Source organism: Cnephaeus nilssonii (assembly GCF_951640355.1).
Source record: "Cnephaeus nilssonii genome assembly, chromosome: 12".
Taxonomy (NCBI): Eukaryota; Metazoa; Chordata; class Mammalia; order Chiroptera; family Vespertilionidae; genus Cnephaeus; species Cnephaeus nilssonii.
This window is the reverse complement of record NC_137083.1, coordinates 20,871,746-20,892,678: the sequence shown is the minus strand read 5'-3', so window position 1 is coordinate 20,892,678 and position 20,933 is coordinate 20,871,746. Positions and strand designations below refer to the sequence as shown.

Sequence of the window (20,933 nt, the reverse complement as noted above, 5' to 3'; positions counted from 1 at the left end):
CTCATGGTTACTTCAGATTTTCCTCCTAAATGTACTTTTATTCTTACTTTTATTTATAAATGTACTTTTATTTAGGTCCCCTAAAGCACTTTCCTATTTTTCTACTACTTACTTTCTAATTACACAATGATATCTTCATTGGATCTTTAATGTATTTTCTCAAATGACAGCTATACCTCTGATGTTCCTAGAAAACATAATTTCAAATAGTCTGGCAGTTCCTTAAGATTCCTTAAGATTTCTTAAAATCCTGGCATTTCCTTAAGATTAGACATAGTTACCATAAGACCTAACAAAGAGAAGTTAAAATATATAAAAATGTGTATGCAAATGTTCATAGGAGAATTATAGCCAAAAAGTGGAAACAACTCAAATGTTCATCAACTGAGGAGTGGATAAATAAAATGTGGTCTATCTATACAATGGACTATTATTCAGCAGTAAAAAGAAATTGGGTACTGATACATGCTGCAACGTGGATGAACCTTGACTAAGTAAAAGACTCCAGTCACGAAAGACCACATACAGCCTGATCCTTTTATATGGAATGTCCAAATTAGGCTAATCTATACATTAGTATTTACCTAGTACTGAGCAGACATGGAGGAATGGGGTGATAGCTAAAGGGTATAGGATTTCTTTCTGAAGCAATCATAATGTTCTAAAATTGACTGTGATCAGGGACACACAATTGTGTGAATATACTAAAAGCCACCGAACTTTACTCTTTAAACAGGTCAACTGCATGGAATCTAAATTATATCCGAAAAGCAGTTAAAAACTGGGTCTGTGACAGCAATTCCAATATTCTGCATATGGCCAACAAGGCAGATTCATCTTATATATAATGACATGGTACAATAATCTCTCCTTCCCCCAATTTTCACATGTTCATTAAATAATCGAATTCACTTAGCCTTTAGATGATTCTCTCAAGAGAGAGAATAACTTGGAGGAGAATTAACTTGAAAGCTCTGAAACTTTCATTTGTCCTTTGGAACTTCACGGTGTTCACCGTGAGGCAGCACTTGACCAACCAAGGCTGGAAGACCACCTTGTCTGCTCTATAATATTTATTCTCTTCTTGTGGCATTTTCCCAGCTGGAGCAGTTCAAAGCCAGCTGTCTTATAAAACAAGTCAAGGGAACTAAAGAAGTTACACTAAATCTTGCAGCAAAAGACAGGAAGAGAAATTTCTCTCCGCAGCAGTCAAAGCTTTCCTCGTGAATTATTGGATTCCATAAATCCCAATCCATTTTGATAACTCCCCCATCAGAGGTGTGGAGTCACCGCTGCAAGCTGTCAGAAGAAGCTGTGTTACAGAATGATTGGCCCCTATGATCTTCGCTGCATTTCTGTGATTACACACACCAGCTCAAGGCCGCGGATGCCTCGCTCCTGCTAGCTCCTTTCATTCCACAGGGCCCGTCAACTAATGAGAACTAATGAAGCACAGCATGTAGAGAAGTGGAGGGACATGTTGTTGTTGGCTGACAACAGGGCTGTTCAGGCACTTTAATTTGATTTTGGTGTTCCGTATATCCTCATGTAGTCATTCTCTAAAACTCAAAATAAAAAAAAGTATCTTTTAAATATCTTTTTCTGCCCCTATATATTTAAGCTTCAGATTTATAAATACCTGATATGATTGCCAAAGGCAAAGGTTGTAAACTAGTAAGTACCCCCTAATCTAACTTGGGCTCCCCAGATGATGATGGCAAATAATACACCCACAGCACGGTAAATGAGTGGTGTTGACTCTTTCATTAGCCAAGTCCACACAGACAAGTTAGTACAACCAGCTTTTGCACCATGCCTGGTCCACATCACTCATTTACATCTCTGTCATGGACCCCACCGGAGAAACAGCACAGGGATTTGAGGCTTATTCATTTCAACACTGGTCTAATCAAAATTATAAAGTATTAACTCACTCTTATGTCTAAAAGCCAGACAGGATGCTCCACTATTGAAATAACTGTTTAATTAGCATTACCTAAAGATAGCATCTCTCATAGTTTGTAAGGAGAAATACAATAGTTCATTTATACAATTAACAATCTCCTAAAACTCATAAATTCACATAAGACTTAACATTTGCAAATATATTCTTTTATTCTAGGTAATACTGTATCAGTCCAAATAGACTTGGCTCCTGGATTCCAGCAGTTGAACAACAGCAAACTAAGGCCAGGATCCTGATTATGGTTGATTCTGTGCAGTCCTCACACTCTTTCTTCCCACCCCAGCTCATTCCCAGCTTTTTATGCCACAGAACTTGCTGTTCCTGGACATGCATGCCATTTCATTTCTTCCCAATTGCTCCTCTTTGGCTGGACTGCTGGAATTCTCCCTTTGTCCATTTTGTAAATTACTTTTCAAACTTGTGTTTTATGAAATCTTCCCTTTCCTGTGTCCTTCTGCAAGATAATCACCCCTCCTGTTTTATATATGTGTGTGTGTGTGTATGCTTCTGTTTTTAAAGAAAGTTTGCTAGGCAAGAATTACTTATTTACACAATAGGGGACTTGGGAGGGATGGGTCCACGTAATATTCATGTTTGCTCCAAGCACAGAATTTGGCATAAAATAGGCACTAAGTGTCTGAAAGTTTTATTTAATCAAACTTGATCCACACAAGCTGATGAAGAAAAAGGTCATCTAATTCTAACTATGGCTGGAGTCCCTGAAGTTGTGCAATGCAATGGCTCTAAATGAACTTTATTTTTATAAGAAAAAATATATACATTATTATACACACACACATTAAAAAATAATAGCTAATCCATATTATTCCACCAGGTCTGTTACCAGTCCTGCCTTAGGGATATCATAATCAATGTAAAATGTTTATAAGTAATAGTTCATATAAATGATGGTCATTGATATGCAGCAGGCAGATACTCTTAGAAAAAAGTTACTTCTTAGACATTTGTGCCAACACTGCAGTTTGAAGACATTGCTCAGGCACCAGAATGACAAACACAGGAAGATGGTTAGACATAAAAGGATCTTAAAATAAAATCTATGTTAGTGGAAGGTCATGCAAGGGCTTGTACAATAAGATCTTTTACATGAGCAGGCTCCTGATGAACATACGGTTGGCACAAAGTTTTCTAAAATAGAATTTTCACAAAAATTCTTATGTAATTAAGATTTTACTGAAAAGTATTCATAACTTCACATATTTTTTAAAGTCACCACTATAGCCCGAGCCATTTTGGCTCAGTGGATAGAGCATCGGCCTGCGGACTGAAAGGTCCTGGGTTCAATTCCGGTCAAGGGCACATGCCCAGGTTGTGAGCTCGATTCCCAGTAGGGGGCATGCAGGAGACAGCCAATCAATGATTCTCTCTCATCATTGCTTTTCTATCTCTCTCTCTTCCTCTCTGAAATCAATAAAAATATATTTTAAAAAATAATAATAAATATACATGTAGGTACATATACATATTTATACACACAGAGGGGGGGGGGAGAGAGAGAGAGAGAGAGAGAGAGAGAGAGAGAGAGAGAGAGAGAGAGAGAGAGAAAGAGAGAGAGAGAAGAGGAATCTCCTTTAAGGAGAGGAAAGGGTACTTTGGGAGAGGATCATTGTAGACTTCCTATACCCTTTCATTCAAAGGGTCACAGACCACAAAAGTCTTGCCAAGAATATTCTTAAGTGTTTCCACACAAAGGAATTTGGAATGCACAGCCCCACTTAAAAAGTCACACCTCCAGCATTTCCTGTATGGCAAAGATATGCATGATTACACGTAAAAATAAAACACTAAGGCAGACTGTCTCTGTGTTTTAAAACTATACTTTGAATAACTCTGATAACAGCAAAGCTGAGGGCTGTGCAACTGTACTCTTAGAGCAGGTAGAGGAAGAGAAGTTTGAGATACATATGCAGCTTCAAAAGAGAAGAATCAAAAAGAAGAAAAGAGTGCAGACAGATGCAGGAGACAAACTCTATCCCAGGGAGGAGGCACTGACAGCTCACACCAGGATCACAATACGTGAGAGAGAACACTGAGCACTAACACGGGCCAGGCCCCATCTAAGTGGCCTCTGTGTTTATCTCAAGTTATCTGTAGAATAACCTGGAGAGGTAGATACTGATACTGTACCTATGGTATGGTTGAGGAATAAGAGACACAGGGAAATTACAGACCTTACTCTTAATAAATTACAAAATTAGGTCAATACTCATGTCTGTCTGGCTCAAAAGCTTATTCTTGAACATCTAATTTTATTTATTACACTCATACAAATGTGCACAAATACATATTTATTTAACTACTTGGTAATCAGTGCTTCTTTGATTTTGGGCTATGGGTTCAATTTTTTACAACTAATTACTTTCATTGTCAAGGAGAAGTACCTGAATACAATGAACCCCTCTGCCACTTACAGTTGCACTCTCTGATTTTAGTAGAAAAAACAAAAATAATATTTAAATAGTGCAACCCAAATAGGCACTATCTGTGTTCTGACGCCATTCTTTAGGAGACATATTACTACTTGTAAACACATCCATCTATGATACGCAGAATGTCCTGTTATTGCTTCTGCTATTATAATCCAAGGGATAACTTCTAATCCAGAATATGTGCACAATTTGAAAGCTCTGCATTGGCCATATATCATAAGTTAAATTATTCCAATTACATAGTCAATGCCTGTGCCTCATACATTCGCTTGGGACAATTAATTTTCCATCAAGCGTTCTCTATAGTTCTAGGATAGCTATTTCAATACTGTCTTGTATGTCTACCCCTATGTACACACACAAACTACTTCTGAGTCACTGTTCTACCACCACCATTCTGTGTGTGCTCAACACTTTGTGTCCATGGGAAGCTCCGTGAGAGCAATCTAAGTAGCAGGATAGTTCCCAGGACAGCTTACCAGGGGCTAAGGACAGTGGACTTCCACGGCTTCCCAAAAGTTCAGGAGGATATTGTACTTCAACCTTATACCTGCCTATTGCTTCCTCCATGCAAGAGCAAGAAGGAGTGCATATACAACTATATGATTTATAAAGCAGACCACAGTCAGCTAGCAATACAGCACATGTGTTGTACACTTGAAAATCTCACAAGTTTGCAAGCTCAACTTAACCTTTAATATAGCAGACCATTTTCTTACTTTTCAAGGGATCGTTCCTCACTCCCAAACTCTATCCCAATGTGTTCCCCTAAAGATGAAACAAACTAGACAAGGTTAGGCCCAACCCCATTTATTCTTTACTTAACTTCCATGTGTGCCTTCTCTTTATAAAACAATTGTTTGTAGTGTAGTTCATATCATCGGGGCAAGAAGTACAGCATGTGCAGCACAGGGGATTGAGACTCTGAACTATCACATGAATTCCCCCTGCTCATGCTACTCTTCTTCATATTTTAATAAGAATGCAGACCCCCTCATCAGAGAAGATACACGAATGATAATTAAACAGATGAAAAGATGATGCTCAACATCTTATGTCATTAGGGAATAGCAAATTGAAACAACAACACACACCTATTAAAATAACTAAAATTCAAAACACTGACAACACTGGTGAGAATGTGGAGCAACAGAAACTTTCACTCGTTGCTGGTGAGAACACAAAATGATGCCTCCACTTTGGAAGACAGTTTGGTAGTTCCTTACAAAACTAAGCATATTCTTCCCATATGATCCAGTGGCCATGCCCCTGGGTATTGACCCAATGGAGTTGAAAACCTGCACATGGATGTTCATAGCAGCTTTATTCATAATTTCTGAAACTTGGAAGCACCAAGATGTCCTTCAACAGGTCAATGGATAAATTGTGCTACATCCATACAATGAACTATGATTCAGTAATTAAAAGAAATGAGCTATCAAGCCAATAAAAGGCATGAAGAAAAATTAAATGCACGTTACTATGTGAATGAAGCCCATCTGAAAAGGCTCAACTGGATTATATCAACTACATGACATTCTTGAAAAAGCTTAAGTATGGAGAAAGAAAAAGGATAAGTGGTTACCATGGATTTAGGGAGAGGGAGAGAGATGGAGGGATGAATAGGTGAAGCACAGAGGCTTTTTAGGTCACTGAAACTACTCTGTATGATACTTAATGGTGGATACATGTCATTATATATTTGTCCAAGCCATAAAATGTACATTAGAGTGAACCCTATCATAAACCATGGACTTCAAATATAATTTTTAAAGAATGAAGATGATTTGCCTGTTTTATCTTTTCTCTCCTTGTTTTGTTGCTCTTACAATGTCTAACTTTCCCCCCGGGTTTTAGCAGTCATATATAGCTTCTCCTACATTTACTGATGTTGCTCAGTAAATTCCATGTGGCCCATCTCTATGATGTCTCCTGGGGCCTAAAGCCCCCTGAACATTACTCTTACATGTGTCATTTGAAAATTATTGTCCATATAAAGGAGCACATTTGTGCTTTAGCCCTTATTTCATTTATTTCCTCATGATATAACATTAATCTAATAATATGGGAACAATAAGAGCGATAAAAAAATGATTATGATTTCACATACTTTCTACTATGCTTCCCCCACTCCTTTCCAATGTGTTTAATTGTTATATCATTTCCTCTAAATATTACTTTTCTTTCTGCTTGGGTACCTGGAGATTAAATGCAACTTCCTTTATCATTCATCATTTTAATTCATTCTAAAATTATCAAGAGTAAAACTCTGCTGAAAAAAAAGTTAGAAAAAACTCTCTACCTTAAGACTCATTAGCACCTCTACCTCACACTCTGTGATGTCCTTGTGATAGGAAAGCTATATTTTCCCCAATGCTTCTTCCTCAATGCTTCTTTGTTAAGGACCACTCTGAAGTGCCTTTATTTTAATTCCAAGGGAGCCTGTTCCAAGCTTCTGCTAGACTGAGAGGCCTCCACCTGCCCCTTCCCACAGAGATCCCGCTGCACAGTGTCACCATTCCCACCTATGTCACCATGAAGGCTTCATGGCCTCCTAAGAGGTTCCAAAGCACATCACGCTTCCCCTGTACCCCATAGAGAATATCAGCATCTCACCCCGCCAACGTCAAGCCAGTTTCTATAGGGCAACAATCCCTAGAAAAAGTCAGGGTGTGTGCAGTCCTAATATCAGTCCTGGCTGGGGCTTCCATCATTTTCCAAACCAGAGAGCTACCTGCAGTTTACATTAGGAGTGACCTGAGTTAACACAGTCCATTGAGATATTACAGCTTCAGAAAACCACCTGAATATTTGACTTTCTGATCCAAATAATTAATGAATTTTGAGCACTAACTGTGTTATGTATGCTAAGAAAGAAGGGTAGGAAAACAAGACACAAAGTGTAATATTTAAAACATGTATTTTCTATTAACTTCAGAGAGGAAGGAAGAGGGAGAGAGAGAGAGAAACATCAATGCTGAGAGAGAATCACTGATCTGCTGCCTCCTGCTCGCCCCCTACTGGGGATGTTGCCTGAAACCCCCGGCATGTGCCCTGATGGGAATCAAACAGCAACCTCCTAGTTCATAGGTCTATGCTCAACCACTGAGCCAGCCGGCCAGGCAGTATTTTTAAGTTTATTTAAATAATCACCTAACAAATAAATCAAAATAATGCATAAACTACAAACAATTCTACTGTAAAATAATTTAACTTGGAAGGCATATGTGACTATGTCAATTACAAGAATGTGAAATGTCAGATTCTTGAGAAATCCCCTGAGACACAATACAAAACCAAGTATAAAAAAACTCTAATAAAATAATTCAGCCTGAATTTTCTGCTTAAAATACTTTTATGGTCTTTAGTCCATGCTGTATACATATGTGCCAAAGCGGGGGGGGGGGGGGGGGAAAGACAAGCCTATAATAAAATAACTTCTTTCCAGATTTGTTTTGTTTTCCGTGGTGCACTTTAGTTGGAGAACACAGATAAATGTGTTGGATCAGTATAATTCCTACAAGCGTCACTTCATTTTCAGGGGATAAAAAGATAGAGGATGCGAAGAGAATTAACATTTAGAATGTTTACTACATTTAAGGCATTGTGCTAGATACTTGCTAGTTACTACCTATTAAATCACCACAAATGCCCTCTCACTTCAGAACTTCCGCACCATTCCAAGGTAAGGAAACTGTCAGTTTTAGTAACTTGACCATCAGGAAGAAGCAAGTTTTAAACAGAGGCTTGTCTGATCCTGAAGCCCATGTTCATTCCATCCCACCATACTGTCTCCCTTATCATGTGCTGCAGTACCTAGCACTCTAACTGTATCAATCTGTCATTTCTAGTGCAAAAATTGATGCTTTAGAGAAAGCTAATGCACATTACTGGACCTGCTCCAGGTCATAAAATTAAGTAGCCATTGCTTTCTATAACAGAATAACAGCAAAAATAAAACTACCATTTACTAGAGTGCTAGTATGTTTCAAGCATTCTACTAGGACATTACATGTTACCATATTTAATCCTCAGAAAACCTCTATGGAATACATATTATTTACCCATAATGGAGATAGAAAGAAAAGAGTCCAGGAGGTGAAATAATTTTATAGGTAACAAGGGTGTATTTCTACCCATGTTGCTCTGGATTAACTGACATTGATACCCACAATCTTTCCACTCTGCTCCATGCCTATCCTCATTTAATGAGCAAACTGTGTCATATTCCAAATTAAGGCAAACTGTAAGCACAATTGAAGTGCAAAACATTTTTATTAAGATAATGCCACTCTCATGTTACTATGACCTGAATGGCATCCCTTTCTCCTTTGTTATTTAATGAATAGTAAGATTAAGACTGATATTTTTCCATAAACACTGCAGAACATTTTATATTAGTACAAGTACATGAAAGAAAAAAAAAGGATAACACTTATTTTACATTACACTGAAGCATGGAATTATTTTATGCACAATCAAGTAGGTAAAGACAGTGATTGTCATTAATAGTATTATCTTGTATTGGCTGAACCTACTTCAGAAGCATTTAATGTGAGAAATTATTTCCTTGAGAGAAACTCACACCTTTAAATACCCTCATCACCTGAATTCTGAGCAACAGCTAGCATGTACCTATTTATTGAATTTCAATGTAATTTCATTATTATAACAGTTAATTCAATCACTTCAAGACCTTTTTGAAAATACATCTCTATGACAAAAATTGACAGAGGTTGAATGTATTCTCTATTTTCTGCCTGACTCTTGTTTAGTCAATCACATTTTGTTCCATGCACTGATACTCTTGATTTGGAATTGCAGGTGAATAGAATTAGCCATAATTATTATTGAAACAATTCCATATTCTAGAATATTAAAAATGAAATAAGTCGCTTATCAGAAAAACTAATTATTCACATCCCATATAAGTACTTTACCTCAGTGTTTGATGTTTTCAATTATTCTCATAAAGACAATTTGAAAGTTACCTTTTAAATGACTGTGACAAAAGAGCTGTGGTACATGTACACAATGGAATACTACTCTGCCGTAAAAAGGAAGAAGATTTTACCCTTTGCAATAGCATGGATGGACCTACAGAACATGATGCTAAGTGAAATAAGCCAGTCATAGAAAGACAAGTACCATATGATTTCACTCATATGTGGTATTTAATGAACAAACTGAACTACCAAGCAAAACAGAGACAGACTCATAGATAGAGAGCAGGCTAACAGCTCAGGGATTTGGGGTGGGGGAGAAGGGTGGAGGGATTGAGCAAAAAAGATAAAAAAGAGAGAACTCACGGACATGGATAACAATGTGGTGATTGGGAGAGTGGGGGCGGGGAATAGGTGAAGGTGGAAGAGGGCACCGAAGGAATAAATGGCCATGGAAAAAATAAAATACTGTTGAAACATTTAACTTTTTATTTTAATAAATATTTTAATAGCTTATGTTTTTGGGTTTTCTCTGTTAAAACAAAAACAGTATAACGGAGAGAATTAAATACCCCTTCATTATTTGACTTTATTAATATAACTTTTCCACTATCTTTATTCAATCAAGTTTATGTCTCTACCACTCTACTTAAAATGTCCTTTCCCAAAACACTGATAATTATCTTACCAATTCCTCTGTTTCCTTGATATTTTCTGAAATATTTCTTAACCCCTTTCCAGCCTTTCAGAATTTTGTCAGACCTTTTGCCACCACCCCCTTCATAAAACATCTTCTTCCATTCCGTACCCATTGCATTTTCCTTGGACCTGTTCTGACCACACGTTCTTGGGCTCTTTCACTAGTATTTCTCCAATAGCAGCCCTCTAAATCCCAACATTCTCTATGAAATATCCTGGCCCCTCTTTTCAATACCTTTTTCTTCTTTTAATGATCCCTACAATAACCACACCCTAAAAATCATATATTTATAGAGCTGCAAGCCTCCACATCGGCCTTACTCTTTCTCCTAAACTACCCACCCTTGCATTAAGTTTCCCAATAGATCTATTCACCTGAATAGATTATTGCTACCTCAAGTTTAGTATATCTAGAATTAAATTGATATTCTTTTCCTCCAACCCCAATAAACCTACTCTTTCTTCTTTCATAGTCTCTGTCTCAAGTAACTGGGTGCAGATATGGTGGAGATCTTGATAGCATTAGTGTCTCCTCTCCTTGGAAGACACTGTGACCCTGTAATCTAAACCTCAGCTAGAAGTTCTACAATGTGACCTCCAAGTCCTCCCCTATTCACCCTTCACTGTATCTTCTATGAGCTTAGTTTTGCTCCCCTTTGCCTCTCAGTCACTCTTTTACTGACCCTTTTTAGCCTCTTAATCAATCTCTCTCTCTCTCTCTCTCTCTCTCTCTCTCTCTCTCTCTCTCTCTCTCTCTCCCCCCCCCCCCCCCCCGCCCCGATTCTGGGCAAAGAGTAAGTCAATACTTTGTTCAAGATTCCAATGGCTTCCACCTGCTTATAGGTTAAGCTCTAATATATTTTCCATGATTTGAAAGTTTTCTTACAATCTGCTCCCAATTGACCTCATTGGCATTAAATCCATTCATTCCCACCAAACAACCTGGACATCAGCTATAGTACTTCCAAGACCTAGGAATGTTGTCATGACTGTTGTTTTTATTTTCTCTTTACTCTGCTTGGAATGGGCTTCTACTCCTCCTTGAGTAAAAAATCTAGCTCATCCTTCAAAATCCAGATCAACATTAGCTTTTCCTTGAAAGCCTCCAGAACCCCCTTTATCAGCTACACAACCTCTCTGCTCTCATAGTGTTTCATTATGAGTATAGTATGCCATGTTGTAATTGTTGTATATGTACAGCATGATTCAATTGTGAGTTTCTTGAAGGTAGGGATGACAATAGCCTAGACAGCTTCTACTACTACAGTGACTTCATAAAAGTCACAGTGAGTCATCAATAATTCTTTGTTGTGGGTTGACAATAAAACTTTCATTTCATATACAATTTACATTAAATTTTCATATAATATATATTATATAGTATATGTGTCATAAACTTCACGTACTATGCTTATCCTATCTAATAAAAGAGTAATATGCAGATTGATCATCACTGCAACACACAATATAGCTGCCCCCATGTGGTCAAAGATCCTGCCCCCATGTGGACACAAGATGGCCACCACAAGATGGCCAGCAGGAGAGGGCAGTTGGGAGGCACCCGGCCTGCAAGGGAGGGCAGTTGAGAGGGACCAAGCCTGCAAGGGAGGGCAGTTGGAGGTGATCAACCCTGCAGGAGAGGGCAGTTAGGGGTGACCAGGCCGACAGAGGAGGGAAGTTGGGGGCAAACAGGCTGGCAGCAGAGTGGTTAGGGGGTGATCAGGCTGGCAGGCAGAAGCGGTTAGGGGCAATCAGGAAGGCAGGCAGGCAGGCAAGCAGTTGGGAGCCAGCAGTCCTGGATTGTGAGAGGGATGTCCGACTGCCCATTTAGGGATCTGACTGCCCACCGGGATTGGGCCTAAACGGGCAGTCAGACATCCCTCGAGGGGTCCCATATTGGAGAGGGTACAGGCTGGGCTGAGGGACAACCCCCCTCCGTGCACGAATTTCGTGCACTGGGCCTCTAGTATATATATATATATATATATATATATATATATATATATATATATATCCTAGCTAATAATAGACAAATATGCAAATTGACCACACCTTCGCTACGCCCAAGCCACACCCACCAGCCAAGCCACACCCACCAACCAATCAGGACGAATATGCAAATTATCCCAACAAAGATGGCGGCTAATTTGCATATCAAGACAGCATAGAAAGAAGCCAAGAGCTGCAGAGAAGCAAGCAAGCCGGGGGGGGGGGAGGAGAAGGGAGGAGCGGAGGCGGGGCCAGGTGAGAAGGGAGGAGCGGAGGCGGGGCCAGGGGAGAAGGGAGGAGCAGAGGTGGGGCCAGGGGAGAAGGGAGGAGCGGAGGCGGGGCCAGGGGAGAAGGGAAAAGCAGGCGGGCTGGCAGAGAAGGCGGGCCGGGGGAGAAGGGAAAAGCAGGCGGGCTGGCAGAGAAGGCGGGCCAGGGGAGAAGGGAGGAGCGGAGACGGGGCCAGGGAAGAAGGAAGGAGAGCGGGCTGGCGGAGAAGTTAGAAAAGCAGGGGGGCTGGCGGAGAACGCGGGGTGGGGGACAAGGGAGGAGAGCAGGCAGGGTGTGGTAGAGTGCAGCAGGAAACCCTATTGCAGGATTTTTCCTGCAACGGGAACGCTAGTATATATATGCATGTCAATATACTATGTATGTGTATATATGAATATATGCATGTTTATGGTATATATACATGTACATACATTTGAAGCACTTTCAGGCGGACAAGGCCCTTGGATATTATCGTTTCTAATTAATGAATATTATAAAGTAGGAAACCAAGAACCAAATGACTTTGGCATTAAATGACTTTGCCAATGTTCTATAGCTTGTTTGTGGTAAACACAGTATTAGAGTTCCTGTCCCAGTTTCTCATCCTATGTACTTTTCACTATATCACTTCAAAGATCTCACCAAGAATGTGACCCCTATAATCTGCTATACCAAGACCAACCTTTCCCCAATGGAAGAGATATCCTGGACTGTCTCACCTCATTTTCTCCCCCAATTCCCTTTCTGGGTCTTCATTTTCATCAAATGAGAAACACTCATGATTCTGTCATCTCAGTATTTTCATTTACAATGTATCCCTCCCCTTTAAATATTCCCTAGTTGCTCTGATAACTACTCTCAATTCCTTTATAGATATGGTAATGTCTCCTTCCCCTCTCAAAAATAAGAAAGAGGTCATTATTTTGCTGTTCAGTTTAATTCAGCTTTTTTTTTTTTAACCAAACCAAGGATCACCATTAAAAAGATGTCATTATCATCCTCTTCATACTAGCTTATTTATGTCTGAACATGAACATAACTTTGGAGTTTACAGATTACTTCTCATAACACACTCATTTGCTCTTCATAACACTATGAATAGTCAAAGAAGGTATCATCATATTTATATGCAGCTGAAAACACCCAGGGTCAAAAGTAAACTGCCAACGTTCCTACAGCTAGCAAGAGCTGAAACTGGTGCTGGAACCAAGGTCTCCATATCCTTGCTCCTGACAGCTTTCCACTATTTTAAACTGCTTATTGGCTTGGGTTCCCACCATGACAATTATGTTGACATATATTGGCACCTCAGTTCCTGCACGCAAATGTTGCCTAGACTCTTCCTCTATCTGAATAACTACTTGGCTCTTGTTATTTTAATAGCACACATTTCAACCAGCCAAGTACTATTTTGTCCAAGATCTTACCGAGCATCCAAATAATACCATTTAATGGAAATTACAGTTTGGTTACTGCTTGTTGTTATGACTGAGCTTTTGAAAAGTAAAACCATGGCTTTAGCTAAACTAGAGATCTTCAAGCATTTGCTTTAAATTAAAATTAATTAATCTGATTTTATCTACATCCACTCATCAACTGATCTGTAAACTGCAAGCGTTAAGGAGAATGGCTAACACTAATCCAAATGGCTTTTCTAAAATCGTGTGTGTGTGTGTGTGTGTGTGTGTGTGTGTGTGTGTTTCATGCAAGATTGTAAGGCAAATTATGTACATTAGCTTTAAATCCATTTCTGTTCAATCTCACTAAGTTGTTGGATAGCTGCAACTTCTTTAAGAATTCGGTATAATTGTAGAGCAGACTGATCTGTGTAGCAGTGGGCTACAGACCACTGAAGTAACTTGTTTGCAACCCCACTATGAAAACACACATACTCTCCCTCCTCTCGACTGCATCCTTCTCTTAATATTTAGGCATTGCCCAACATTGATCCCTGGCCTTAAGCAGTAAGCACACTGTTTCTCACTTCACTCTGATAAGCATCGGCAAGTTTCAAGTCTGCTAGAGAATTCTCAGTGTCCTTTGGAGGAGGGAGGAGCAGCAGGAGAGGGGTGAGTCTTCCCTCACTCCATTGTTTTCCTGCCCGTCACTGCCCTACCAGGACCTCTAGTCAGCACTTTGCCGGGAGGTTCAGAGGGGCAATTCATTCGTTGCCGTTTTAGTGGGTTGAAAACAAGGCAAAAGAATTCTCCAGACAGAAAAAGTTTAAACCTTAAACATCCTAACAATTGTGCACTTGAAAAATCCCGCAATTCACTGGCTGAGAACTGAGCCGTACCTGGTCTCTGTGAGCTCACCGGAGCCACGTCTGCGGGTCAACTGTCAGAACTGCTCTGGCTTGGCTCTTTTCCACGTGTCCCACAAATCACAAAGCTATACTTAGCAAATTCGATTCTACAAGCGTCTGCATCAGGGCACTGAGCAAATAGTTTGCCTCAAGACCAGAACAGAGACTGGGGCTACACTGCGTGCTGGCTCTTTGCTAGAAACAGATTGAAGAAATTCATAGCAGAAGGAGAATCCAGAGGTGAAAATCACTGCACTTCACCTCGAAAAGTGCAGCGCTGGTTGTCCTTACTCACTGCAGAGCTGCGAGCGAGGGAGAGCCCATTCCAGGGGCTCACTAATGCCTCTGAGTTGTGAGGTTTCTCTTTCCCGATAGCCTCGGACATGACCCAATTCACTTCCTACGCATCACACTTTTCTCTTCGGAGCCCAGCACAGCCGGACCGGCGGCCAGCACAGGGGTCCCCCCTGAAGCCCCAGGCAGTTGGGTAACGCGGAGCCAGGTGTGAAGATGGGGAGAAGGGGAACTCCGTCCCACTTACCCGTCTTCCACAGATAGAGGGTGGGTGCGTCCGCCTCGCCCGGCGCCGCAGCCCCGCAGGCGCCCAGGCACAGCAGCAGCAGCAGCGGCAGCGGCGGCGGCAGCGGCGGCGGGAGCAGCTGCCGGACGCCCTGGCCCCGGCCCGCGGCTCCCGGGCTCCGGGACGCAGAGCGCCTTGTTCGCAGCCCCATGCCGCCTGCAGCCGCTCCAGGGTCCGGATCCCGTGAACACGGACGGACGGACGGACGGCAGGGGGATTTTTCTGCGCCCTCCGAGTGTCCTCCCCAGGAGTGCAGAAAGCGGAGCTCTGCCCTGCTATTGTTCCTTTCCGATGACAAGAGGGAAAGCTCTTTTTAACACCGGGGAACAATAGCGTCCGTGGTGGCCCTGGCTGCCGCCGCCGCCGCCGCCGCCGCCGCCGGGGATGCTGCTGCGGCTGCCATTCCGCGCACAGTGGCAAGTCCTAGCGGCGAGGGAGCGGGCAGCAGCCGTCTGCAGGGGGCCCCAGCGGGCGGAGCGGGTCCTCCCGGTCCGGAGCTGCGCAGCGCCCGCCGCTAGCTGGAGGGGGTGGGGTGGGGGGGAGCGTGAGCCCGGCGACGGAGAGGGGGCTGGAGGCGGGGGTGGGGGGCGAGAGCCAGAGGGCGAGCAAGGAAGCCAGCGGAGCAGAGAGCGGGGCGACCAGATGCAACCTACCCGCCCAAAGAAGTCCCATGCACATGGTGTGATGAAATATGTTTGGGAGGCTACACCAATGAAAAGAACCATCATCCCGCAGGCTCCGTCGTGACAAATAGCAGGCGTTGAAATTCCTCGTCACCCAACGAGTCAAATGCTAGATCGAGTGGTATGTTCTTCTTAGGGTCTATTTACACAAAGCATCCCTGTTTGCCATTTATTGTAACCGGTATCTTCTGAACCACTTTTTGAGGGAGCAGTACTCAGGATCAGATGGGGAGGGGGGGCGGAAACAGTAAAACATCAGAGGGTGTTTACTTGCTGCTGAAAGGTGCTTAACCACTTTTTAAAATGTGTTGGTTTTTTTTAACAATCTGTTCTCAATAAAAATATGAGTAATATTGATCACCTCTGACACATCAAAGTACATTGATTTTAATAGATTTTTTAAAAAATAGAATTAGTATGCAGTAAGTATTCACAGTGCTATCTACTTATATAGTTTTACAAAAAGTAATCAAAAATAGTATTTCAGATATGGAGTAAATAAAAGTGCTAGTCCTTTATCTACTTCTTTTTGTCCAAAATAGGCTGCCTTTACACTTGTGAGTAAAATTAAAGGGAAAACTAAGTTTCTTTTTTTTTTTTTTTTTTTGGATAGCTCCAAATCAGTAAATTCTTTACTTAAAAATCCCTGGCACTAATTTGTCTGAACTCTTAGTGTAGAAAAAATATAATCTGAAATACCTCATGGGTTTGGGTCTTTTGTTCTTGGTGTTTTCACTTTCTTAAACTAGTAGTAACAGAGGAATGTGTGTGAAGTCTGATAATGCTTGGCCCTTTCTCTTCCTTTCTACCCCCCCCGCCCCCCCCCCCCCATTATGACCTTTTATTAACTCATTTCCTAGTAAAGCTAAAATAATAGCAAGGCATTTAGCCCATTAAGAACTCTGCAAACAGAAAGCTATTCACATCGGGTCATCATCAATGCTTGGCCAAATAAAATACAATTTAAAAAGCAGGAAAACCACTTTTATGAATGTGCTCCATCCGCAGAGCCCACCCAAGAGTTTACATTGTGGAAGCTACTGTTTCTGAAAAAGGAAACCTTCCATAAAGCTCTCTTGGGACGCCTGTCATTTTGCAGATCATTCCAGACACAGCCCTTCTGCCTGCATTAGATAGAGAGCAGGTTTGATCAAATAATCTCCAGACCCTGCCTGTTTAAGTATTCTGACATCAGAGGAAATTAGCAACGTTGAAGGTTGCAAATTCCTTCTTTGTTTATTTTCCACTCTGTTAGGCCTCTAAGAGGGAATTAAAAGCTCAGAGAGCCCTAGCTATGTGAGTCTGTGATTAGGAGAGATAAGCTAGTGTGGATTACTGTTTCTTCACTGGTGAGAAACAGGCAACAATCAAAAGATTATGGGTTGATCTTAACCAACGTGTGGCTCCCTGAAGGAGTACACCAACCCAGAAACAGTTACTACACCAAAGAAAATAGGACCTGCTTGGCTCTGCCCTCTTTGGGAAAACTGCAGTGCCACTAATGGCAGTGTTTTCCTATCCTGTTTGTTTCTATTTCTCAGCTAGCAAGGGCCCTAAACCCTAAAATCCAGTAACTGGCACAGGGAGGATTTCATACCAGAAGTACTCCGTTAATATCATCCCATGCTAAGCATTCTTGGGAAGTCCAAATCAATTCGCCAAGTAGAAACTCATTAATGAGAACTAAGGAGTCTAGTTAGTACAATTTAATATACAGGGTAATTACTTAGCCATTTGAAAAGTCATCAGAAGCCATACCTAATAGCTTAATGTCGAAAGAAAATTTAAGATTCTAGTCTTTATATTTATCCATGGTTGTACAATAATTGCTCAATTGGGGAAAAACATTATAGCCACAATTTCAAGCATTCTACTTAAGAGCCAGGGGCCACTTCTAAATCAAAATTTGCTGCCATTTAAAATACACAACCAGAGTGAATATTCTGCAATACTGTTTGAAAATAGCCAGCAACTGGTTTCCTTCGTTTAATTCCAATTTACACAAGGCTTAAGGATCACACACAAACATGCAATACACAATCAGTCAGCAGGAAAGACATCTCTGGACAAGGTTACAGAAACTAAGTCATATAAACATCTGTCTCCACCACTGCCACATATCTGTTCCATAACAATGTCATTATTGCACTTGAGGACAAAAATGTATGGGTCTCTGAGGAGACACAAGCGAGATATATATATTCAGATACATGCTCCTTTGTGAAAGCTGTAGTGTCCAGCTGGGTAAATCCTATCAATAAAACTGATAGACGGCAAAAGAGAGCAAGACATCGCATTCTTTGTTTTCTAGAGTATGATATAAATAACGTACAAATGCTTAATGACATGATGTCAAAATTTAGTCATGAGAAGTCTCAAGGATGCAGATTAAATTGACCATCTGTACAGCCTGCCATGAAGTAAATCGTTCATCATTTTTCATGAAGAACTGTTCACGTATTAATGAGCCAGGGCTATAAAACTTTTCCGAACCAATGGATGAAAAATGCAAAGCATATTTTTTAATGCTTAGAAATGAGACAATTCTGAACCTATCACCTCTCATGTGGTATCCTTTCATCTGTCTTTATTATTTTTCTATCATTTCCAAACTCCAGAGAGTGGGGGAGGGTAGGTACATATCTATGCATGTGTTTTCTCTTTTATTAGGGAACAGGAACATATAAACATATTTCATAACTTGTAAGACATATGGATAATGACTTTCAATGATTGGTACCAACATTTAAAATCAATCATCAAAAATTCAATTACTTGACAGGGAAAAAGCTTTTCATATCATCAGTTTTTATGAATAAAAACAATAACTAAGTGAAGAAATATAGTTATTCATAGATAGAGTGTTATATAGGGTAGTGTCGAACAATGTCCATTTTGAAACAAAAATTTTAAATATTTTTTCTCTACATAAATGCATCTTGCCTTATTTAAGGAATTCTGTTTGTGTGGCCTCTAGGTGTCACACTTGACCAAGATTTAGGGCAGACGAAATTTATTTTGGGCTTCTTTCTATTCCCCACTTCTTGCCACACCCACCAAATTATGAAAAGATAAAACATTTAACTTTTTAGCTTTGTAATAAGTAGCCATAGATTTTATACTTTCTCTCCCAAATCTGACTAAAAGTCACCGTCTATATTCCTTTTCATTTATTTTACTTCATAATGACTTTTTGTTTGTTAGTTGGATGGTTGACTAGTTTGCTGGTTTGTAGCTATGTGTAGTGAAGCGAGAGTAGATCCTGAGAGTTTCACAGAAACTTAGTTCCATGGTTTCTCCATTTTAATCAAAACTCAACCTGTTTGGAAACAATAAGAATCTGCTACAAATAGTTGGACCCCTTGTTCTGACTATCGGGTAAAAATGTAGAATACTTCCAGATCCCTCTAAGGTTTGAGGAATGATCCTTCACTCTACACCTTACAATGAGGATCCCATCACATATGGTACTGAGACTTTAGTAGTCCCCAGTACAAGGTAACACCAGAGTGTTTAAAAAAGGTCACCAGTGGTGACCTGGGAGACTGTTTCTGTAGGAAACACCCTGGCAGAAGGGACTAGCCAAAGAACATGTATGCATAACCCATGGACACTGGCAGCAATGTGGTGATGGCCAGAGGGAAGGGGGGATTAGGTGGAAGGGGGTAAAGGGGGTGAAATGGGGTCATCTGCAATAGTGTCAACAATGAAAATAAAGGAAAGTACAGAGGCACAAAGTATATGAGCGTTACAGATTTCACTAGTATAATCACCAGTTGTGTTGATGTCCTACAAATGTATAATGAGAAGGTATAGGCCTTTAACAAACAATTGAGAAGCCCAGGAGTCCTTAAAAAGAGATTCTTGCCCCTTGCAATAGCAGAGTGAAAAAAGCTAAAGATAAAAGTGAAAACTTAAGATTGACAACTGCAACAATGATTGAATGATCAACCAGGCAGGTTTGTTATGCTGAGATCAGGGTTCTGCTTTCGGACAAGTTTGTCTGGGTGGATGCCCCACACTCTGACTCCTAAGACTCCTCTGAACTCTCTATCTAAGGCTGAAGGCTGCAGAGGCAGCAAACCCCTACCTATTAAGAATGGGCACATATGCTGTAGTGGGTTTTGCTCAGTGAATAGAGCGTCAGCCTGCGAAATGAAGGGTCCTGGATTTGATTCCAGTCAAAGGGACCGTACCTCGGTTGCAAGCTCAATCCCCGGCCGTGGCCGAGGCACATGCAGGAGGCAACCAACCAATGTGTCTCTCTCACATTGATGTTTCTCTTTTTGTATCTCTTACCCTCCTTTCCACTCTCTCTCTAAAAAAATAAAATAAAATAAAATAAAGTGGACACATCTTCTTCCTTGCTGGGCCTGCCCCACCTCCTCTCCTAGTTTGCAGGCTGATAGCTAGAACTCAGCCTAGACTATGCTGGACCTTAACAAACTACACGGCAAAGGAGCTTCAAGAAGTAGCTAAGTTAAATATACATAGAAGTTTAACAACTTTTTCCATGTAGTTAGTGATGAGTTTGAAAGTCACAGGATACCATGATTTCCCTATCCATTTTGTTTTGTCCAAATGAGAGACAGCTTTCTGAAAATCAGTGATTCTGTAGAGAAATTGTGCACTGAAAAAAATACACAGATACTTGTCTAACTTGAATTTATGTATAGTACAAGGTCCATGATGGATGCATGACAAGTACTTGTGAAAAGGAGGAAATAATTTAAATAAATAATTCATATTTCTAAAATTTTAAATTATTTTTTAATTTAGTAATTAGAAAGAAAAATAAGTGTGCCCAAATGTTTCAAGACAGATATGCACAATGAATTCAAGGACAGTACTTTCCTAAGAAAGAATGAAGCTTGGCATACATAATTACCCATAAATGAACTAAAAAACTGAAGCTTGTCCTTGAGCTAAAAATTTATTATATAAAAGTTATACTTGGTTTAGAAAAATTGACAAATATTGTTGACAGTCCTGCTACTGATTATTTTAAGTTGATAAATCTTTCTTTGCTCAGAGAATGGCCTTTCTTTGTA

At 40.5% G+C, this 20,933-nt stretch overlaps 1 protein-coding gene across 1 annotated transcript in view; it reads right to left on the bottom strand.

Annotated features, from left to right (window-relative positions):
- THSD7A (thrombospondin type 1 domain containing 7A) overlaps window positions 1–15,593 on the bottom strand; it is a 318,444-nt gene extending 302,851 nt beyond the window's left edge. Inside the window, exon 1 of the mRNA XM_079785601.1 lies at window positions 15,161–15,593. Coding sequence (XP_079641727.1) covers window positions 15,161–15,350 — 190 coding nt within the window. The 5' untranslated portion in view covers window positions 15,351–15,593. The remainder of the gene's footprint in view (window positions 1–15,160) is intronic.
- Between the last annotated feature and the right edge of the window lie 5,340 nt (window positions 15,594–20,933).